The sequence below is a fragment of the Micromesistius poutassou genome, assembly GCF_964030765.1.
Source record: "Micromesistius poutassou genome assembly, chromosome: 21".
Lineage (NCBI taxonomy): Eukaryota > Metazoa > Chordata > Actinopteri > Gadiformes > Gadidae > Micromesistius > Micromesistius poutassou.
Window position 1 is genome coordinate 14,246,193 of NC_140291.1, and position 24,873 is coordinate 14,271,065.

At 48.7% G+C, this 24,873-nt stretch overlaps 1 protein-coding gene across 1 annotated transcript; it reads left to right on the forward strand.

Moving 5' to 3' along the window:
- The first annotated feature begins 735 nt into the window (after positions 1-735).
- On the forward strand, positions 736-23,991 carry med24 (mediator complex subunit 24). Its single transcript, XM_084485433.1, has 26 exons — positions 736-822; positions 1,077-1,210; positions 1,309-1,391; positions 1,486-1,524; positions 1,618-1,691; positions 1,977-2,200; positions 3,399-3,510; positions 3,841-3,991; positions 6,828-6,941; positions 8,128-8,178; positions 8,380-8,462; positions 8,965-9,051; positions 9,285-9,384; positions 9,707-9,849; positions 10,104-10,141; positions 10,307-10,389; positions 12,466-12,644; positions 15,514-15,613; positions 16,156-16,331; positions 17,620-17,884; positions 18,228-18,409; positions 18,776-18,869; positions 19,819-19,918; positions 22,260-22,340; positions 22,933-23,081; positions 23,590-23,991. Exons 2-26 carry the CDS (start codon positions 1,078-1,080, stop codon positions 23,704-23,706), a joined length of 2,958 nt encoding a protein of 985 aa, XP_084341559.1. The 5' UTR covers positions 736-822; position 1,077; the 3' UTR covers positions 23,707-23,991.
- The last annotated feature ends 882 nt before the right edge of the window (positions 23,992-24,873 follow it).

Here is a 24,873-nt window from a genome sequence, read left to right on the forward strand (position 1 = left end):
GCAGAGAGTCCACCCTAATCTAAGCTGTTTCATCCGTAATAAGGACATTCCTACTGGAAAACAGGCATGTCTTCAACTAGAGAGAGAAAACATTGCTTGTGATGTTGATGAGATCCTATGGCCAGACCCCTCAGCTGGCAGGATCCATAAGCCCACCAACATGGTAAATAGTCCTCATTTATATAGCACTTTTAACCAAAGTGTGTTACAGTGTTGACTGACATTCACCCATTCATGCACACATTCACACACCGACGGCGGAGTCAACCACGCAGGGCGACAGCCAGCTCATCAGGAGCAATTAGGGTGTGGCGTCTTGCTCAGGAGCAATTAGGGTGTGGCGTCTTGCTCAGGGACACCACGACACTCAGCTAGGAGGAGCCGGGAATCGAACCAGCAACCATGCGGTTACCAGCCAACCCGCACTGCCTCCTGAGCTAATACGCCCCCTCGCTTTGGATAACAGCGTCTGCTAAATGCACTGAATGTAAATGTAAATCATACAAAAATAAAGCATGCATACTGCATTTCGGCTTTCGAGACATTTCTGTTAAGGGGAAAAGACGAGCCATGAAGCGTATTTTATGCAGGATTTCAAAACAGTGAAAGATAGTGACACCTTGTGGTACCATTTTGTAATTGATTTACCATTCGCTGTCGCCGGCTCCACGCCACTACACCAATCCGGTGAGAGAATACTTGGACTTAGTCCTGCCGACCTATCATTGCCCGGGACCTTTCAAAACAAAGATGGCGTGCTTACATTGAATATCTGAAATTCTGGAACATATTTTTGGCTCTTTGTTGTAATTTCAGAAACAGGTTAGTTACAAAATATAACATCAAACGCATTCGTTTATATTACTGTAGTTACCATTAACGGCATCCTTTCCCGCGGTCTCGTTTGCTATTTTATTCATTCTGGAAGTAAATCCGTAACTACCTCAGTCAGCCAGAGCTGTCGATGCCGTGCTAAACAAGAACAATTGCATGCCGTGATTCTTTTTCATCACAATATAATCTCCTTGTCATGTCTTAACATGTACGTGTGCTTTTGGTTTTCTCGGGACCACTAGAATGAAGGTGGTCAATTTGAAACAAGCCATCCTACAGGCTTGGAAGGAGCGCTGGAGTGACTACCAGTGGGCTATCAACATCAAGAAGAACTTGGGAACTAAGGGAGCAACGTGGGATTATCTGAACCTAGCAGGTACGACGACATTCATCGCTTTATCAACGATTCAGAACCTCAACAGCTTAGACCATGAGCAGATCATGTAACTGGTGGTTTTGTTGTGGGAATTTCAGAAGCACTTATGGAGCAAGCACTGATAGGACCATCTCCAAACCCTCTTATATTGTCCTACCTCAAATATGCAATAAATTCACAGGTGAGAACCAATGCAGTTCTACAGTACAACATTGTTTGCACTTGTTTGACACATTGAAGCCGAAATATCTAAACCTTCCTTTGTCTCTTCTCAGATGGTGTCTTATTCTAGTGTCCTAACAGCCATCAGCAAGGTGTGGCTATGGGATAAGAATATGGTTAATGAATTCTCCAGATATGTCAGTTGAAATCTTTTCTAATGAAGGCGTGATTTGTTTCCTCTCCAGTTTGATGATTTCTCCCGAGATCTGTGTGTTAAGTCCCTGTTGGAGATCATGGATATGTTCAGCAACCACCTAAGGTACATTGACCATGAAAAGGGTCACACAGTCACTTACCATTATGAGCTCTATGATTTAATGATCTTATTTATATATGTAGATGAAGTAGGGAAGGATAGTGTGGTGGCTACCACAAACCTGCCGATTAATGACTTGAGTCACTCTGGAAGTCACTAAATCATTGTATGTAGTAGGTCATGTATACATTTAAAATGTAACCATTTTTAAATATAAGGTCGGTGAAATAAAAACGACCCCGTCCTCCACTGCTGCCCTGACTCATGTCTTTCAACACCCCCCTGCAGCTGCCATGGGAAGGCAGAGGAGTGCATTGGCCTGTGCCGGGCGCTGCTGAACGTGGTGATGTGGCTGGTGCTGGGCTGCGCCTGGTACTGCGACCGGCTCCGGGAGCTGGGCGGCTCGGCCAGCACCGAGGCCAGCCTCAAGGCCTGCCAGGAGAGGCTCCACAGCCTGGTGAGCAGCATCAAGAACAGGGCCCTGATCCACATCGCCCGGCTGGAGGACCAAGGTAGTGTGTGTGTGTGTGTGTGTGTGTGTGTGTGTGTGTGTGTGTGTGTGTGTGTGTGTGTGTGTGTGTGTGTGTGTGTGTGTGTGTGTGTGTGTGTGTGCGCGAGAATCGCACACTTCTTTTATACATGCATGTTTTGGAGACGTTCATTTTTTAGGGTGTTTCCCTGTTGAATTAGAAAAATAGGATATGACTCTTTCATAGAAAGTTGGTATCCAAAACAAAACTGTCACGATACAACTGCACGCCTTCATGTTATCAAAAGCAACCTGTATTCACGTGACGAGGTGTAATTAAACATTTGCTTGTAGTCTTCTATAGAGATTAATCATCAATACATATAACAGATATCGATAATTTCAGGTCTATGATTGTAATTTACCACTATGGATGCAGTAAGAACACTGTGTTGATAAACGTAAATTGTTACCTTCGCCATGTCCTTCAACTTACATGTACAATGTCCATGGTGACTATGAAAAAAATACCTGAATGTGATTGGTTAAACAGATTTATTCGCTGAGTCAACAAAATCAACCTTGGTGCGTATGTATGTGTACAGTCCATTTGAACTCACTGATTATTTTATTGTTGTGTGAAAAAATCGCAACAAAGTATCACGTTCAATATAAAATGACCTTACAACACGAGTTGTGAGTCAGTCCTCTCCATCACCATGGACAACGTGGCGGGGTTAATATATCATTATGTGCCTTCTATTTACTTGGTACAAAATAAATGTTTATTGGTAGAATGTTCTCTAGTGGACAGAATGTTTAATAGTGGCCATGGCAATGCCTGTGTATACAAGGGTATAAGTACATAGTAAATATTAATGATAGGCTAATTTTAAACATCAATTTGGATTATCATAAGGAATGGGATGATAGCGGAAGATTGACAGCTCTAGGGTGTTTTCTTGCTGTTATAACTCAAGTCATTTTGCAGTCATTATGTAGACTCTTTACCTTAAACAAATTGCAGTGAAAACATAAGGGACTTTGTAGGGCATATTGCTCAAGGTTGCTTACCCGATACTTTTACTTGTTTCTGTATTCAATTATGTAAATGTGAACAGGACCCCAGCTGTTTATATATATATATATATATATATATATATATATACAGTGCTCTCAATCTCAATCAACTCTAACTTCCCGTCTGGCATCTCTTCCTCTCCACGGTGGTCTCCCAACAGGTTCCTGGAGCAACGTGGAGCAAGCCATCGTCAAACTGACAGAAGGCATCGGCAGCGTTACCAATCAGACCCTGAAGAGTAAATTGGAGGAGAGCGTCTCGCTGGTGAAGGGGTGAGTATTGACGAGCCTCCTAGGTGCCCCTCTACTGTTTACCATATGGTCTGGAGCTCATAGGGTGCTGGTGTTAAACTAGCAGAGAATTTATACTACCAAAAGCTGATCAACCCACGTAACCACACACAGAGGCCGTCGCTCACACGCCCCTCTCCAGAAATGGCACTGCGGGGCGGGGGAGGAGAGAAGAACTCTCACGCCACGTCGTTTTCTACATGGAGAAACAGTCAGGCAGCCCCCCCCACGCAGAGTCCCCGCCACCCGCTGCAATCCACCCGTCCGCACTCTTGTTAAACACAGAAGTGTAATTGATGTCTGGGTCCACAGGATCCCCCACATGCTGACGGCTCAGAGCGACCCCCCGGCCCAGCCCTCCTTCCCCTCGGTCCACGCCTTCATCATGCTGGAGGGGACCATGAACCTGACGGGGGAGACCCAGCCACTGGTGGAGCAGCTCATGATGATCAAGAGGATGCAGGTGAGTGTTCACATGCCACACCGAACTACACCGCACCACACCGACCCGAACTACACCGCACCACACCACACCACACCGCACCACACCACACCACACCACACCACACCACACCACACCACACCACACTACACCGCACCACACCGCACCACACCGCACCACACCGCACCACACCGCACCACACCGCACCACACCACACCACACCACACCACACCACACCACACCACACCACACCACACCACACTACACCGCACCACACCGCACCACACCGCACCACACCGCACCACACCACACCACACCGCACCACACCGCACCACACCGCACCACACCACACCACACCACACCACACCACACCGAACTACACCGCACCACACCACACCACACCGCACCACACCGCACCACACCACACCGCACCACACCGCACCACACCACACCGCACCACACCACACCACACCGCACCACACCACACCACACCACACCGCACCACACCGAACTACACCGCACCACACCGCACCACACCGCACCACACCGCACCACACCACACCACACCGCACCACACCGAACTACACCGCACCACACCGCACCACACCACACCACACCACACCACACCGCACCACACCACACCGCACCACACCACACCACACCACACCACACCACACCGCACCACACCGCACCACACCGCCCCGAACTGCACGGCACCACACCACACCACACCACACCACACCACACCACACCGCACCACACCGCACCACACCGCACCACACCGCCCCGAACTGCACGGCACCACACCACACCACACCGCACCACACCGCACCACACCGCACCACACCGCACTACACCGCACCACACCACACCACACCACACCACACCGCACCACACCGCACCACACCGCACCACACCGCACCACACCGCACCACACCGCACCACACCGCACCACACCGCACCACACCGCACCACACCGCACCACACCACACCACACCGCACCACACCGCACCACACCGCACCACACCGCACCACACCGCACCACACCGCCCCGAACTGCACGGCACCACACCACACCACACCGCACCACACCACACCACACCGCACCACACCGCACCACACCGCACCACACCACACCACACCACACCACACCGCACCACACCGCACCACACCGCACCACACCGCCCCGAACTGCACGGCACCACACCACACCACACCGCACCACACCGCACCACACCGCACCACACCGCACTACACCGCACCACACCGCACCACACCGCACCACACCGCACCACACCGCACCACACCACACCACACCGCACCACACCGCACCGCACCACACCACACCACACCACACCACACCGCACCACACCACACCACACCACACCACACCGCACCACACCGCACCACACCGCACCACACCGCACCACACCGCACCACACCACACCACACCACACCGCACCACACCGCACCACACCACACCACACCACACCACACCACACCACACCACACCGCACCACACCACACCACACCGCACCACACCGCACCGCACCACACCACACCGCACCACACCACACCACACCGCACCACACCGCACCACACCACACCACACCACACCGCACCACACCGCACCACACCGCACCACACCAACCCGAACTGCACCACACCGACCCGAACTGCACCACACCACACCGCACCACACCACACCACACCGCACCGCACCACACCACACCACACCACACCACACCGCACCGCACCACACCACACCACACCACACCACACCACACCACACCACACCACACCGCACCGCACCACACCACACCACACCGCACCACACCGCACCGCACCACACCGCACCACACCGCACCACACCGAACTACACCGACCCGAACTGCACCACACCGACCCGAACTGCACGGCACCAGACGACACCACACCACACGATAGCGGACGGCACCACCAGACACCACCACACTGAACTACACCGCACCAGACCACAACGCAGAAACACCACACCCCACCACACCACACCACACCAAACCGGATGACACGGCACCACACCACACCTCAACACACCACACCAGAGATACCACCACACCTCAACACACACCACACGGTCAGAGGTGACACAATGGTTGTTTTTTTTGCAGCAGGATGGTCGTCGCCTCTGTTTTCTTGTCAGTAGTCAGTAAATCCAAAAAGAAAAATTGGATATCTATGGCTGTCGGCCTATCATAAGCTCTTCCAAACATTTAATGCGGTTTGAATGGAATGAATGGACTACCTACCCGTCTGTCTACCTACCTACCTGTCTGTCTACCTACCTACCCGTCTGTCTACCTACCTACCCGTCTGTCTACCTACCTACCCGTCTGTCTACCTACCTACCTGTCTGTCTACCTACCTACCCGTCTGTCTACCTACCTACCCGTCTGTCTACCTACCTACCCGTCTGTCTACCTACCTACCCGTCTGTCTACCTACCTACCTGGCTCCTCTCACACACTGAGCCCGTCCACTCCTTGCGCATAACTGGAGCCTCATACAAGGCTAGACCTATTGCTAAAGCTAGTGATGTGTTTGGGGGGAGGGAGAGGTGAGAGCTTTCTTGACTTCAAAGTCAAATTTAATTGCATTTCATTTGCATCACAGTAACCGGTCTCAAAGGACTTCACAGGCACACATCATGGCACACCAGCTAAAACCTTAGAAGGGCGATTTGAAAAATTCAAAAAGACTCAACTTAAAGTCACACGTAGCGGACGGAACACCAAAGTCCAGCCGGATGAAAGGTCATACAGGAGGTCACCGCTCGTCTCCCTTCCCCTTCCTGACGCCTGTGTGACTCCTCCCACAGCGCATCCCCACGCCCCTCTTTGTGCTGGAGATCTGGAAGGCCTGCTTCACCGGCCTCATCGAGTCGCCCGAGGGCACGGAGGAGCTCAAGTGGACCGCCTTCATGTTCCTCAAGGTGGGTTCCTCGCGTCGCCGGGCCAACGGCCCCCTTTGGGCCCCACGAGGGGCGTCAGGCTGTGTTCCTTTAAGGGGTGATTATGCACCAGCTGTGAGTGTGATTAGCCATTACAAGCCATTAGAAATTCTGTCTTTTCGACCTAGATGTATGATGGATAGACCAGACCACCAGCCTAGCCAGTGGACGGTGGCAAATGTTGCTTATCTATCCAGCATACATCTAGGTGGACACTCCCATTTGTGATGTCACTAAAACAAAGGAAAAGGCAGAATTTCAAAGGGCTTGTAATGGCTAATCACACTCACAGCTGGTGGCCTAATCACCCCTTTAAGACCAAGTGCTGCGTAGAGGCCTCTTGAAAGGCTGACGGGTTGTCTAATGACTTCATTGCATTAGGATATTTAATCATTTGGTTCCTTTGATTGTTTAAGTCTTTAAAATGTCAAAGTGATGTTTTCCTTTTGTTTGATCAGTCTGACCAATAGCCACAAACTAAAGTATAGTCTTTTGTATAGCACAATAAAAATAATTTTTGTTTTATTCTCTGAAACAGAAATAAAGTGACCAAATAGCAGCAAATGCTTGAAATATGTACTTGATACATCACTCATGCGTTGCAGTTATTCATCATAAAATACTGACCAATCGACGCTGTCTCTGACCACACCATTGAATGAGTCTCTGCACCACGGTGTTAAATGACGTCCCGCCCCTCCGCTGAACAGAAGGTTATGAACCGCGGCAGACGTCGGAACCAAACCTGAGTAGATTTACTGTGACACGCGAGGCTGTTCATCACGGAACGCTCTTATCATCCCTCCGCTTTCACAACTTCATCAGCCAGACTTTCGGACTCGCCGCCCCCGGGGTCTGGTTGCTAGGTGACCCACAGGCCTGACCTCCCGGGAGCCTGTTGAGGCAACACGCTTGCCTCTCTCTTGCTTTTCCATCGCCCAACGTATTCATTCATTCATATGATGAATAAATAGGATGGTACACTCATATGATTATCACTGTAATCTCTCTTGTATCTATTATTTATTTATAGAAAATAATACTATTCTCTTTCAGAGAATTATGTTGATCAGACATCCTCAAGGGCTCAACGGGAATACTATGCAATACTCTGTAAATGACTGTGGTATAATTGAGTACGTTGTGGTTGTACTTTATTTCCTGACAGATCCCTCAAGTGCTTCTCAAGCTAAAGAGCCCTCAGAGCGATAAAGGACAGGTAGGCTTGTTTCCCTATCCAGCCTCACACGCACGCACGCACAGTCACCTCCTGCCCACCCTATGACCCTAATGAATAAATGAGTAGCCCTCACTCGAGACACCATGACTGAAGAGAAAAAGTGCTGAGGGCGATGGTAAAATCCACTCCATTGTCAGGCATCCATCACCACGCGTCAACCGCCTCTCTCTTGCCCTCCAGGAATTCATGGATGACGTCAACGTGGCTTTTGAATACCTGCTGAAGCTCACACCGCTGTTGGACAAGGCAGACCAGAGATGCAAGTGAGTGACGATGCATACAGCATTACTGCACCCCTTAGTCACCAGCTGGTTCAGTCCACTGGACTGGCCGGCTGGTACGCTATCTAACCATACTACAGACTTTGAGCTGTATGGCTTTACACACCTTTGGGTATAATAGAAGTCCCTTTTAAGCCTTGGTCTTGAACGCAGCTCAAATTGCTTTCTCTTTCACACTGACCTATTGGCCAGATTAAGAACCACTTTATGAGGAGCAGTGACATTGATTCTCGATTGATCCTCTTGTACAATCTTTAGGCTTTGGTTCACCTCTGATTAAAAATCCTGATCATTTCTTGTCTTATCCATCTCTGAAGATGGTTAGCACAGCAGGACTCCGTCTGTGTCTCCTTGCACTTTAGAGGGCTTAGAGTGGGGTACTATCATTTGGGCCTCTGAATCCTTTAAGCCATTGATTAAGGGCTATACAAATAGCTACAGAAGGGTCTTGATTGTAGTGTGTGTGTGTGTGTGTGTTGTGCAGCTGCGACTGTCTGAACATGCTGCTGCAGGAGTGCAACAAGCTGGGTCTGCTCTCTGAATCCCACGCAAACAACCTCAGCTCCAAGCGGTACGACTTCCCCCTCCACCACCTCCACCACCAACCCCTAAACAAAGTGCAAGAATGCAACCTCAAGCCTCGACACTAATCCCCTACATCCTGCCCCTTCCATTCCCCTCCTTCTCCTCCTATCTATCTATCTATCTATCTATCTATCTATCACTGTCCCTTTCTTTCTTTTTTCTTCCTTCCTGTGATTTCTCCCCCCTCCTGTGCAACGTTTGCTCCTGGGCGGAGGGCAGGGAGTATGCCCCGCGGCTGAAGACCACAGAGAACGCCAACATCCAGCCCAACCCAGGGCTGATCCTGCGGGCCGAGCCCACCGTCACCAACATCCTCAAGGTACGAGCCTCTGCCCTCCAGGCCTCCAGGCTCCAGGCTGTTTGGACACCTGGGAATGCAGGAATACCTTCCGTCACTCTCAAATCAAACCTTTACGCATGAATAAGAATGAAAAGGTTTCCTCATTGACCACTTATCCACACACACGTACACACACACGTACACACACACACACACACACACACACACACACACACACACACACACACACACACACACACACACACACACACACACACACACACACACACACACACACACACACACACACTGTGTAGTGGTGCATCCTATAGCTTTGATCCCCTCCCCCCTTGTGTATCAGACCGTAGACGCAGACCACTCCAAGTCTCCGGAGGGGCTGCTGGGGGTCCTGGCCCACATGCTGTCGGGGAAGAGCCTGGATCTGCTGCTGGCCGCCGCCGCCGCCACCGGCAAGCTCAAGTCCTTCGCCCGCAAGTTCATAAAGTGAGTCATGGTGACATCATCGTCTTCATCATAGTTCATAAGGCAGGATAAGGGAATGCTGCATCACCGTAGTGCTCCCTGTCTCTACCCTGAGCTCCGAGTATCTGTAGTTATTTTTGGTGATTCTGTAATGGGGGCGCAACCGCCGGTGGCGGCAGCTATTAGCGCAACAACTGTCAGCCTTGTGATTAGTTGTTGTGGTTTTGTTCACACTGCAATGCTGTTCACGCTTTGCTCTGATCTCACTCCTCCAGGCTCAACGAGTTTCCCAAGCACATCAGCGGAGAGGGCTGTGAGTACTCACGGTTCATAGTAACACTCGTTTCCACATGCAGCGTGGGAGGGATTTTAATGGTCTTCCGTCATCTCTCTCTCTCTCTCGCTCTCTCTCTGTCTCTCTCTCTCTCTCTGTCTCTGTCTCTCTCCCTCCTGTCTCTCTCTCTCTCAACCCCCCCAGCCAAGTCAGCGTCGGTCCGAGCCCTGCTCTTTGACATCTCCTTCCTCATGCTGTGCCACGTGGTCCAGACCTACGGCTCTGAGGTCAGCCTTGATACACCGAAAAATGTAGATGTGTGTGTGTGGCCTACACTCTTGTTGTGGTAGACCGCTGCCTCATGCCCACCTGGTCCGCTCCAGGTCAGAGGCAGATGTTGTTTAATTAGTTTAGTTAGTTTAATTAGTTTAATTCAGAGTTGGCAAGCTGAACAGCTGGTGAATGCTGAGGTGTGTGTGTGTGTGTGTGTGTGTGTGTGTGTGTGTGTGTGTGTGTGTGTGTGTGTGTGTGTGTGTGTGTGTGTGTGTGTGTGGGGTGATGGCAGGTTTAGCCTGGTTAGTCAATGGACCACAGGTACTGTCGTGGCAATTTCCATTAACAGATATTGTGTCTAGGACAGATGAGATTTCTAAATGCAAAAAAGCAGACAATTATCCTAGGTTCAATGCATGCATACATTAGACTCCTCTCTAGCAGAGTGAGTCCAGAATACTGTTTGACAGAGTTATTTATACCGTTTCAGATCCTTCCCACATTGCAGATGTCAATAATCAAATGAAGTAATGTTTACCCAAGACACAGAGTTGCCTGTGTTCTTATCAATGAGAAGAGTGCCTAAGTGTCTTCTCCTTTGTGACCGGTTTGCCCAAGTACGAAGGTTATATTATTGGTTGACTCGAAGGAAGGTAGGCCGGCTACCCATAGAGAAGGGTTTACATTTATATTATTATTAATCTTTAGTTTTACCAGGGTATTCACATTAAGACAGTAGTCTCTCTTACAAATGAGCCCTGGCCAAGCACCTAGCTAAAAGAGAAACAGAATTAGAGGAAGGTGGGACAGCTGACCAGAGCACACGGGTTAACATTTTGACAACATCACTCCCTAGTCAGGTGGCTGAACCAAGCACAAAGGTCAATAAGGTCGACTCGGGCAGGATGGCAAGACAATACACGAATATAGAAAACAGGGCCTAAGTTATAAAATGAACAACATGTAGATTTTTCCATCACAGTACTCATACAACCCCGGTGACCATTGACCCTGACTCAGGTCGGGCTGAATAAACCAGCCATCAGGCACACACACACACCACTTGACTCCACATGGCGGCAGGACCCAGGTGGTGTTGATTCAGTTAGAAAGTCCTTGAGTACATCCTAAGGTTTTCTCCCTGGATACGGCCACTAGATGTCCACAGAGACCATGTTTATTTTTGGGCGGTTCTAGTAGGTATATATTTGATTCTAGTAGGTATATATTTGATTCTAGTAGGTATATATTTGATGCTGAGTACCAAGTCATTCTGCTGAATCTTCAGTTAATGCTGCTTTAGTTACTTACTAGTTACTTAGTCAGTTAACTTCATTACTATTTCCTACTGTATTAAAAATATAGAAAATATAAAATGCAATATGAGAAATACAAAAATGTTTTTTCTATGGTTTAATTTAATATCTTATACAGTGAACTAGTAACAGGTAGCCCAGGTTATAGAGTAAACCAGCAACAGGTAGCCCAGGTTATAGAGTAAACCAGCAACAGGTAGCCTAGGTTATAGAGTGAACCTATTATATAGTGAACCAGCAACAGGTAGCCCAGGTTATAGAGTAAACCAGTAACAGGTAGCCCAGGTTATAGAGTGAACCCGTTATGCAGTGAACCAGCAACAGGTAGCCCAGGTTATACAGTGAACCAGCAACAGGTAGCCCAGGTTATACAGTGAACCAGCAACAGGTAGCCTAGGTTATAGAGTGAACCTATTATATAGTGAACCAGCAACAGGTAGCCCAGGTTATACAGTGAACCAGCAACAGGTAGCCTAGGTTATAGAGTGAACCTATTATATAGTGAACCAGCAACAGGTAGCCCAGGTTATAGAGTAAACCAGCAACAGGTAGCCTAGGTTATAGAGTGAACCTATTATATAGTGAACCAGCAACAGGTAGCCCAGGTTATACAGTGAACCAGCAACAGGTAGCCTAGGTTATAGAGTGAACCTATTATATAGTGAACCAGCAACAGGTAGCCCAGGTTATACAGTGAACCAGCAACAGGTAGCCCAGGTTCCATTAACAAAAAACAAGCAGGTGAATGATCCTGAATGCCTTGGCTCGCTGCAGGTGATCCTGTCTGAGCCCAGCCCCTCAGGGGAGACCCCCTTCTTCGAGACCTGGCTGCTGACCTGCATGCCGGAGGAGGGCAAGATCCTGAACCCCGACCACCCCTGCTTCCGGCCCGAGTCGGGCAAGGTGGAGAGCCTGGTGGCGCTGCTCAACAACTCCTCTGAGATGAAGCTGGTGTGAGTAGAGCCACAGAGTCCCACGCTGAACTCACTGAGACCCCAGCCGGGAGCCCACCTCATGGTGACCGATGACTGAAGGGCCTTTCACACCTGAACCCCGGATCATCTCCGCAGAATCGGGTCCGGAGATGAGACGAAGTGGCCCTTTCACACATGCAACACACAGCCGGAGATAATCCGCATCAGACATGTTGACACGTATTGGAGATACTCTGTATACTTGAGACGCCTGGGTTGAGTGTGTAGGAGGCAGTCCCATTGTTTTTTCGAAGAGTGCGTGATATTAATACTGCATTTGTTTAGACATATCCTCAATATCAACAGAAGAGTAGAATACAGGAAAGAAGAGTTAGTTGTGAATAGTAGTTGTGAATTACTGGTCACTGTCGAGAACATCACTGTATCTCCGTCTCAAACCTTGGTGTGGTACTAGACAACCAGTTATGTTGCACCGCCAACATCACCGCAGTGGCCCGATCCTGCAGATTTGCACTTTACAACATCCGCAGGATACGGCCCTTCCTCACAAGGGAAGCAGCTCAGCTTCTAGTCCAAGCGCTGGTCATCTCCCGCCTGGACTACTGCAACTCGCTCCTAGCTGGACTCCCGGTCTCTGCTATTAAACCTTTGCAGCGTATCCAGACGGTTCTAGACCTCTCCTGGAACCGTCACCTTATGGTGGTGGAGAGGTTTGCGTGTCCCTGTGAACCTGAGGGCTGTGTTGTCTGGAGCCTTGTGCTCCTGGTAGGGTCTCCCATGGCAGAGTGGTCTCAGGTGAGGGGCCAGACTAAGAATGGTTCAAGAAGACCCCATGAAAAAACGTAATAGAGGAGGAGAGACCCTGCCCGGAGGAAGCCCGGGGCCCCCGTCTGGAGCCAGGCCCAGACGGAGGGCTCGTCGGCGAGCGCCTGGTGGTCAGGTTTGCCACGGAGCCCGGCCGGGCACAGCCCGAAAGAGCTACGTGGCGCCCCCCCCCTCTTCGCCCGGTGGGCCCACCACCTGCAGGGAGACCCGCTGGGGTCGGGTGCGCTGCCACATGGGTGGCAGTGAAAGTCAGGGGTCCCGACGGACCAGACCTGAGCGGCAGAAGCTGGCTCTGGGGACGTGGAACGTGTGGGGAAAGTAACCGGAGCTTGTGAGGGAGGTGGAGCGCTACCAGTTAGATCTGGTGGGGCTTACCTCTACGCACCGTCTCAGCTCTGGTACCGTACTCCTGGATGGGGGTTGGACTCTTCTCCGGAGTTGCCCAGGGAGTGAGTCGCCGGGTGGGTGTGGGTATACTCATAAATCCCCGGATGGGGAAACATCCAAGCTGTGGGTGGGACTCTGTTGACCTCGACTGAGGAGGTAGTCGACCGTTGGAAGGAACACTTTGAGGAACTCCTGAATCCGACTAACACGCCCTCTATGATGGAGGCAGAGCTCGAGGTTGATGGTGGTTCGTCGTCAATTTCCCTGGTGGAAGTCACTGAGGTAGTTAAACATCTCCGCAGTGGCAAAGCCCCAGGGATTGAGATCCAGCCAGAAATGCTAAAAGCTCTGGGTGTTGAGGGGCTGTCATGGTTGACACGCCTATTCAACATTGCGTAGGAGTCTGGTACAGTGCCAAAGGAGTGGCAAACCGGGGTGGTGGTTCCCCTGTTCAAAAAGGGGGACCAGAGAGTGTGTGCTAATTACCTGGGTATCACACTTCTCAGCCGGGTTTGGCCGATTGTCGAACCTCAGATTGAAGAGGAACAATGCGGATTCTGCCGTGGACGTGGAACTACGGACCAGCTCTTTACTCTCGCAAGGATCCTGGAGGGGGCCATCCAATCTCAGATTCAAGATGATGGTACTGGCATACAAGGCAGTCGATGGAACTGCCCCTGCCTACCTCCAGGCCTTGGTCAAACCACACACCCCAGCTCCACCCCTCCGCTCAACTACCTCAGCTGGAACGTCTGGTACCGCCATCACTAAGAGCAACCAAAGGTCGATCAGCTAAATCACAACTCTTCTCTGTCTTGGGACCACAGTGGTGGAACAAGCTCCTTGCTGATGTCAGGACCGCGAAGTCGCTCACCAGCTTCCGCAAATGACTCAAAACCCACCTGTTCAGAGTTCACCTAGACTCTACATAGCCATTCAGTCCCTTATCTGTCTGTTGCACTATTGTTTGTTGTACGTCCTGGCACTTGATGAACGCACTTAATACAGGTTGTATTCATTCATTGTACTTAATTGTGTAGCATGTGCTTAATTGTGTTGTGCATGCATGTTGTGTAGCATGTACTTAGTTGTGTAACATCTGCAATAGCTAGCTATCACTGCTGTATACGGGGAATGGGGTTAGCCTGGCGATTGTTAGTACTTGCACTTGGTTCTATGGTCATCTTTACTGTACCAACGGCGATATATTGTTTCACTTCTTATGACAAATGTACTTGTAAACTTGTAAATGTAATTCTAAGTCGCTTTGGATAAAACTGTCCGCTAAATGCCCTAAATGTAAATGTGAATTCTCCGGCTCTATGTTTCTCCGGACTTGGCATTTGGAGCATACCCAGATAAACTCCGGGAGGCACTGATCCTGTGATTTGCTTTCACAGATACAGCCTCTCCGGGTATAATCCAGAGAATATCCGGCTTACTATGCATGTGTGAAATTTGCTAAATCTCATAAAGGTTTTGTGTATACAAACAAATAGTCATGAGGGAACTACTACTAGAACTTATGCAGCGCTATGCACATGTTCACTGGGTCATCGAAGCATTAATGATGGGTCACAGCCAAGTCTCTGTGACCCCACAAAACTTTGAGGAATCGGGGTCGCAATCATCTCAGACCTGATGTCCTATCCTATCTCTTTGCTCCCCACGCCAGTCAGATGAAATGGCACGAGATTTGCCTCAGCACGCCGGCGGCCATCTTGGAGGTGCTGAACGCCTGGGAGAACGGCGCGCTGACTGTGGAAGCTGTGCAGGTTTGAAGACCCCCACCCCATCTCCATTCTTCCTTCCATCCTTTGCTTTTACCAAGAATGAATGAATTTGGATGGGATGACAAGGCATGACATGGCTATGTTGTGCTGATTCATTATTGGGGATGGGCTGTACACACAGGATGTATTGCATATCATGGGAGTTTTGCAATGTGCATTTCTCTTAGCCAAGGCATCACGGTTACTAGAATGACGCTCATGTGGTGTAAATACCATTTTTTTATTTTTCAGTGTATTTTTGCTGTGTGCTCATTCCTTGTTGCCATGACATCACTGGGCCACGGTTCTGCGAGGGTTTTTTCTTTTTCTTTTTTGCCGTTTGGCTTCCCTATTCTATTTGAGGACATGGCATGCATGTCTCATATTCAGAGTAGCATGGAACCCCAACTGACACACACGCACACCAATGCGTCAAACCTTCCACCACTTCCTTCCCCCTTTTGCTTTCTTCTATTCCCTATCCTGGTAATGACTCTTTCTCTCTCTCCAACCCCTCCCCCCCCTCCCCCCCCCACGGGTTGCAGAGGATCACGGACAACATCAAGGGCAAGGTGTGCAGCATGGCCATCTGCGCCGTGGCCTGGCTGGTGGCCCACGTGCGCATGCTGGGTCGGGACGAGCGCGAGAAGCCCCAGACCATGATCCGTCAGCTGGTGCTGCCCCTCTACGGCGAGAACACCCTGCAGTTCTACAATGAACGGTACGGGACCTCGGTGGAGCTGTTAACAACAGAAGCACAGTGGTTATGATCCTTAGATTTCGCGTTACGGGCGCCGCCATTGCTTGTGAACGCTGCATCCAGCAGAGGAAACAAGCCATATTTGGCAGGTGGAGGGCGGGACTCAGTGGCCGCCTCGGAGTAGACTATGGACAAAACTCATTAATATTCAACCCTTTCTAACTTATAAATATAGTAAAACTGGCAAAATAATTATTTCGGAAATCAACTAGCCACTTCATAACCAAGATCATAACCAAACAAAGAAGTACATCCTTTGCTTTGTTTAACTTTTTTAATGAAATCACACCAACTTATAATGTATTTTTGCATCCAACCACTGCGTGCCACCTGCTTTCTAATGACTTGGATCATGAAACCGGGTCTTGGGTCAAAAGCATGACGGATGACCTACAGAGAGTAGTAAAACCGCACTGAATTCTTGCTGATTTTGAAGTGGTCATGCTGCTTTTCTAGTATCACTTCATCATCATGTTCCTCAGAAAGGCAGAGGCAGAGCTGCCCTCTAAGAGCTCTGAAGTATTGTGGGTCAAATCCACTTCCCGTCATGATTATTTACCCCATGAGTCTCATCATTGAAAACCATTACTACACATCCTCTGGTAGTTCCCCCCCTCCCCCCCCTTGTGTACATGCCACACAAGGCCACATAATGTTGACATATCCAGACAAAGTCCACGTCCCCCTAGAGTTCTCAAGCCCGCCCGGTGCTTTGGGGTCTCGTTAATAAATAACTTGGGGTCAACATCCCACCATGTTTCATAGGTTATTGAGGGCTTTTCCTTCATGGTCTTGATGCCATCAGCGGTTCTGACGAGGTTCTGATGGCATTTCCCGAACAAATCTGAATCTTTGTCGGTTTCGAGCTCAGTGCAATTATTATCACTCACCGGGCCGGTCCCACAGGCTACGGGCTCGGTCCGGGTCAGGCTACGCCTACGGGCTCGGTCCGGGTCAGGCTACGCCTACGGGCTCGGTCCGGGTCAGGCTACGCCTACGGGCTCGGTCCGGGTCAGGCTACGCCTACGGGCTCGGTCCGGGTCAGGCTACGCCTACGGGCTCGGTCCGGGTCAGGCTACGCCTACGGGCTCGGTCCGGGTCAGGCTACGCCTACGGGCTCGGTCCGGGTCAGGCTACGCCTACGGGCTCGGTCCGGGTCAGGCTACGCCTACGGGCTCGGCCCGGGTCAGGCTCCAATGTGGTGGCACCCGTCTATAACTCTCCCCCCCCTCCCCCCTCCCCGCTGCAGGGTGGTGATCATGAGCTCCATCCTGGAGCACATGTGCGCGGACGTCTTCCAGCAGACGGGCCTGCTGCTGCGCTCCCCCATGGAGGGCCAGGAGCCCATCCCCTACCGCAACCTGCTGCCGGCCAAGGAGCCCGTCCACGAGGCCCTGCGCCGCCAGTTCCAGGCGGTGCTGCGCAAGGGCTGGGTGGACAGCCGCGCCCTGCACCTCTTCGAGAGCCTGCTGCACATCGGGGGGGTCTTCTGGTTCACCAACAACCTGGTCAAGGTGGGTCCAGCACCCAGCCTGATGTACCGGCTGTGGGTCGGGATGAGCTATGCCTCATCCTGCGTGTTCTCCCCTTATTGGGTTTCAGGGCAGAGTATTTATTATTATTATTGAGATATCAATGGCCAAAACATTTAGAGGGAATGTGTTTGAATTTTGTCTTATTTTATCATCCATGTAGTTTTTTGAATACATTGGGGAGAGATACACAGTGGCCAGTTTAGAAGGAAAGTGTGTGTGACACACTTTCGTTCCTCGAAATGAGGAACAAAGCGTAGTGCACAGTGTATATTACATGAATACATAAGGTAAGCATTTTGAATACATGACAACTCCTTCCCAGGAACTGCTGAAGGAGACGAGGAAGGAGTGGGCCAATCGGGTGGTGGAGCTGCTCTACAGCATCTTCTGCCTGGACACCCAGCAGATCACCCTCACACTCCTGGGAACCATACTGCCCAACCTGCTCACAGACCCCGCCCACTGGCACAGCCTGGCGGACCCCCCGGGCAAGGCCCTGGCCAAGTAAGGCACCCAGCGACCCACCTGGTTCTACTCAGGCGTCCACTTTTACTTTCAGTGGAAAGGTGTTTGTGTTTCACAAACAGGGAGCTGCTATTTAGGTCGTTGAGGACAGGCTTGAAGGCCGATAAAAAGCACCATTTGTTGACTTTCAATCCTTTAAGGATCTGATGCTTTAGGTATGCGTCGTAGAACTTGCATTGGTTGCTGATTTTCTTTTATTAAAAAAAAGTATTAAAATTTTTCAAAAAAAATATTTTCAACATGGATTAGACTGATCCTATTGGACCACAGTTCACGTAACCCAGGTAACGGTGGGTGATGAGGGTGTCCTGACGGTGGTGTTGTTGTTGTGATGGTGGTTTCCAGGCTGTCGGTGTGGTGCGCTCTCAGCTCCTTCTCCACCCACCACAAGGGGCAGGCCTCCGCCCGCCAGCGCAAGAGACAACGGGAAGACATCGAGGTAAACATAGCAACATTATTGTGAGCATCCCTTTTCACCTTGACGACCAGCCGGTCCTTCTGGAGTCTGAGACCATGTTAAACGTACAGTAATTAACAAAACCTTAAGAGACGTTAGCATTAGATACTGGTGTACCGTGTGGTAGTGCATGTTTGTGAAGGTATACTTGAAGCTTATCTTTAAAACATGACTCAGTGTTTGTAGGCCCGATTGACCCCTCTCATATCAGGCGAGGGCTCTCTTCTCTTTCATAGATAAACACTTGGTTGCTAAAGGAATAAAAACACGTTTTGAGTGTTCAACAGTTCCTATTTCATGCAACAAATGTCCCACTGCGTCTTAGACAATGTTGTCATGGCAATGTATGTCAAAAGGAATCTATTCGTGTCCGGCTGATGCTGTCATGCTCTTTATCTGGAATGCCTTATTTCTGAAGAAAAGGGGTTAATTTTATCTCTATCACAATGGAAAGTTGTGAAATCTAAGTGATGGTAACCTTTTGTAACCTTTGTAACCTATGTTTCCTAACATTTACTAGGAAACACAGGGGCTTAGATAATATTAACATGAAGGTATTTATCATTTATAAAAGATTTGAATAAGAATATGTTGACGACTGAAAAGGTATCCTCCCAAAATAAATGATGTACAATGAAATGAAATCTAAACACAGAATGGGAATGTAAACATTGGTATAAAAGAGGTAAAACATGATTATAGGGAGGAACAGGTCACTCTAGGGGAGGGTAGAGAGAGATATACTTTGTGAGAACACAAAACATCAGGGTCTCTGGTGGCGTCTGTATTCTGATGTGTGTGTGTGTGTGTGTGTGTGTGTGTGTGTGTGTGTGTGTGTGTGTGTGTGTGTGTGTGTGTGTGTGTGTGTGTGTGTGTGTGTGTGTGTGTGTGTGTGTGTGTGTGTGTGTGTGTGTGTGTGTTGCACCTCCAGGACTACAGCAGTCTGTTCCCCCTGGATGACACCCAGCCCTCCAAGCTCATGCGGCTGCTCAGCTCCAATGAGGACGAGCCGGTCACCCTCTCCAGCCCAGGTGAGTCCAGTCTACCTGCTGAGTCCCTCCAGAAGGGCTGCTTTCCATCAGTAAGAAGTCGAGTCAGGCCAAACTGTATAACCCCTTCACATCGGGGCTTGAATGCTGTACATCGATTATTTTTGCGTCTGCATTTTTCCTCCTCTTATTGTAGTATATTTTAAAGTGTGAATAGTTATAGTATATCTTTTAACATTTTTATATATTTCTATGCATTTTTTATTTGTATCACTGCCGGAACTTTCTGTGATACCCGAATTTGCACTCATCTTAAAGAATGTCTTATCTTATCTTTTTGGGCGGGGAGTGCAACTTAGCCATGACATCATCTTGCCCTAACGAAGAGTTATTAATAGTAGTAACACTATACTCTTGTAGAATTTGATTGATGGGGTCTATTCTTACCTCCCAGTACACGCAGAGTCTGCGGTTGCTGATTATGCTAAAATATCACTCCAGCAAAGAGCCACACCCCTCAGAAATTGAACCTTCATACTTTGACCAAATGTCATCCGATTTGAGTCTCTGACTGCTTCTGAATTCCCCAGCGGGTCTTCCAGCCTGAGCACATCTCCCCAGCCCTCCGTCAGTAACAAGTCTGTTCTCGCTGGTGGTGATAAAACGGCAGCGCTGTGCACCACGTGTCTCTCTCTGCACACCTCTTGTGTCTGTGCCGTCGGGTCTGAACATGTGCACTGCGGTTTCAACGCCAGCTCACTGCCCGGTTTTGGACGGGTACGATTAGAACGACAGACAGCCACTCACCAATACACATCCAATATTCAGTGGAAGATTCAGATTAATACTTTGGCATAAGGTTCGAAACCTCAACGACTGTGTAGCTGAATGCGGCCTTCAGCAAGATGCAGGCCCTGCATTGCTCATTGCACAATGCATCCTTGTGCCAAAGTACCTCTTTTTTCATGGCATGGGACTACATTGTTTAATGATGGCATTCCCGCCAGTGAGAGTCCATCCATCCTTTACTCATTCAATGAGTTTCTTGGTTGCGTTAGTTAGGAAATTCTTTTGTTAGTCTGTCTGAGCCTATTTTTGAGCCTGTTGCGTGGATTTACAGTAAATGGGAAATCAGTTGGCATCTGTCATTTAACTTTAAATAGGCATAATGGTTTTGAATTGTCGTTCTTCAGGGAAATGTCTCATTCTGAAACCAGTCCTCCACATAAATGAAGCAGACACTGCTGAGACTACTTTCACTTGAAGCCCTCTAAAAATTTTCCCGCTGCTTCAAATCGAAACGTTGTAGTTTCACTATACTGTAAATTGAGTTGAATTTCGTTGGAAAAATGCCAGTGCTAACAACACGTAATTGTTGAATAATAATAAAATAATTAAAACGTTTTAGTTTCACTATACTGTAAATTGAGTTGAATTTCGTTGGAAAAACGCCAGTGCTAACAACACGTGACTACCATGGATACCTGGAGGGCAACAAACGCTGGCAAAATGGCGACGAACCACGGCCAACCAGGGGCATTGCAGCCTTGCAGATTTCCGATACTTCAATCAACTATTTAGACCATATGTCACAAAATGTTAAAATTTGATACGAAGAGAAGATAAACATACTCGGAACTTGTGATCCACACACAGCACCCGCTGATGTATTCATTGCTTTGAAGCTGGCAAAGACTCTACCAGACTTGGAGTTTGGAGATATTTACATTTATCTCATAGAGAATCCGTCACCTTATACCGCACAAAAATTGAAAGCCTACGGATGGGTTAACAACGCTGTCGTATGGGAGGTGAAAAACTGGAATATCTTCATAATCAAAGCAAAGGTGAATGTTACAATTCCACCATCCACTATGAAATGTTCCCTTTTGTCTGTGATTACATAGCCAATGTGGTCTTATTATAGCCCGATCATTCACTAAAAAACACAAGATTAAAGCATCCAGCGTATGATTTCAACAATGTGTGAGGGCAGGGATGATCGCACAGTTGCTGTTACAGAATGCTGCGCGATTTAATCTGCAGTGGAATGAGCGCTGGGCGGAGATGTTCGTGCATTTCAGAAGCAGGGAGATACAAAAATATGTGTCTAATTTGTCAGTTTGCCGTGTGTATGCCTGGCACAAATGCTCCTGTTGAACTAATCTTTCCATCATGACGGTATTTGGACTGAGAGGACCCTAATGACCGTTCATGTGGTAAAACTGGCGACGTCCTGATTAGGTTACTAGGTTTCGTTGCTGGAGTTCTGGAGACATGCAAAGTATGAATTGAGGCGGCTACATCGTTGGAGATGGTCGCTGTCGCTTTGCTTTCCGTCTGTAAGCCTGTGCCTGGGTTCCCCCCCCTTCCTTTGCTGCAGGAGATCGGTCCATGAGCAGCTCCCTGTCAGCCTCCCAGCTGCACACGGTCAACATGAGGGACCCGCTCAACCGCGTGCTGGGTAAGAAACCGTCCGTACCATGGTCCAGTTTCCTGCTCGTGACGGACACAAGGGCAAAAACTCCTTCTGCATCATACAGGGACTCCGTTTGACCTTGATGTGTTTCTCTATTTCAAAGTCACCATTGGCGTTTCCTCATATGTTTAGTCGATCACAGGACCCCAATTCTATCACGCTCATTAGTCGAACGTAAGCATTTGGATAACAGACGCAGGTCAGCGTTGTGACCCCTTCATTCAGTAGTTAAAGGGAACTGTGATCTGGAGGCTTGCGTAACGCCTGTTGCTTCATGATTTCCGATTGGACACACGCATTCATTCATCTGTATCCTGGGGCGTTCTGAGGCCAAAATAGAGCACTGATAGAGAGGTGTGATCCCACTATCTGTCTTGAGCCGCTTAATCACCAAGAAATTTTAAGCATGTGTTGTTTTTTTTTGATGGATTCCGAGTATCAGTAGTACTCATCTTTCCGTGGAGTTTTAGCAATGGAGACTTTGGCATTCTTTGCAAAGCTTTTCTTCAGAAATCCTTGTTTCTGATTACATCTCCCTCCCAATCTCTCCCTCCCTCTCCCTTTCACTTCACCTCAGCCAACCTATTCCTGTTAATTTCGTCTATACTGGGCTCCAAGATGGCCGGGCCCCACACCCAGTTTGTGCACAGCTTCATGGAGGAGTGTGTGGAATGTCTTGAGCAAGGCCACCGGGGAAGCATCCTTCAGTTCCTTCCCTTTACCATGGTGAGTTAAAGGAAGCACATTTCCACTGCCCACCACCATCAAACACACCCACCACCCCTGGTTATTCACGTCTACCGTGGCTCAGTTCTTCAGAACCAACAATCAGTGCTGCTTGGTCACCCAACTAGGTGTTTGGAAATCAGTTTTATTCTGTTTAAGATTAATACCGTATTTTAGAGGGGAAGATTGGGCAAGTTTTATTGCTATGGTGTAATAAGTTTGACTTTTACTATGAGTAGTTATTTAAGAATGACTCAAGCTTGTATTAAACACTTTTTCCTCACAGACCAGGAAGACAGATGTAGCAAGAGCTACTTATCTTTATTGGGTCAATCCATGTCAAGTCTGAATTCCTGTTGCTAAATCAGCCCTGCGCTTACAACAGAGGCACCATATAGACGGATGAACGTCTGTTACCCAGGATGCCCTCACAGGCGCTCCTTTAAACACATGGCTGTTACTCACACCTGTCCTCCTATTCATCTCTTTACTCCCCCTCCCTCCATAGGTGTCTGAGCTGGTGAAGCTGCCTGCCATGGCCAAGCCCAAGGTGGTGCTGGCCATCACAGACCTCACCCTGCCGCTGGGGAGGAGGGTGGCGGCCAAAGCCATATCGGCCTTGTAGCTGGTCAGCTGCAAGCGGCTCCCCGCCTCAGAGCGAGCCGAGGCGTGTAAGGCGTGACGCTGCGTGCCGTCGGTCCTTTCGCAGGTGGAATCTTTTTATAGGTGATTCATGTTTTTGCTTGTTTGTTACCTCTTGTAATCTTTTTTAAAATAAATAAATGAATGAACCGTAAGGATTGTGTATGCGCTGTGCTCACATGCATCTGTATTGACGATAATAGTCTCTTTTGAAATTAAGCGACAAAGAAATATGCCAAGGTTTTTTCAAATGCAGTATTTTTAATAAAAATATATTTTAGTTCTTCAAATGGTCCACAGATGAAGTGCAACTTGATATAAGTAAAAACAGTAAACAAGTATAAATTAGGTACACATTTTCATGTTAAGGCATGTTAAATATTTCACCACAAATAGTAATTATCTGAGCTCTATAACGCATGAAAAGTAAAAACACAGTGTGACACCGGGGAATGACCAACAACTCCACCGCAACATCATCAGTCGAGTCACAAGTTGGGAGCATTGCTACATTTCTTAATATTGCAAAGTCTGGCCTCGAATGGCACTACAAAAAACATGCGTTGTGACCTTTCCTCTCAAACATGTCTGGGTAAATGTCTGGGCCTCCAATCGGAAATTACTTTTTCACTTCTGTATTACATAAGGGACAATTTGAGGGAAATCGCAGCAAGTTGAAACTGAGGGGCCAGATTATTTTGCTGGTCAAGTCTCTCGCCCAGCTTGTCCCTTGCTGTGTTTCAAGTTTTCTCTTACAAAGAATGGGAGGTTTGGCAGTACGGTTAAGGAGATTGACAATCATTCACAAATTAATTAAAGTAATTCCATTAACTCAATATTATTCTATGCTACAAGCCACAGTTCTATAGTGTCATTTAGATGCGTTCATAGCAATTTCACCTTTAGAATTGGCAGCAACTCCATGATGCAAACAATGTCTTTATGTTAACAATCTGGTTCCCAAGATCCTGCTCAAGACTAGTGGTGGATTTCATGATTCGTTTGAATGAATCAGTTCGCGTCGGTCAGTTCGCCAAGAAGAGTCGTTCATTTGTTTGTTTGTTCGCATTTCTGGTAGCTGTGAATCATGATTCTCAGTCACTGAGTTGGTCAGACTCGGCTCCTCCCTCGTTCTCGTTCAAACGAATCG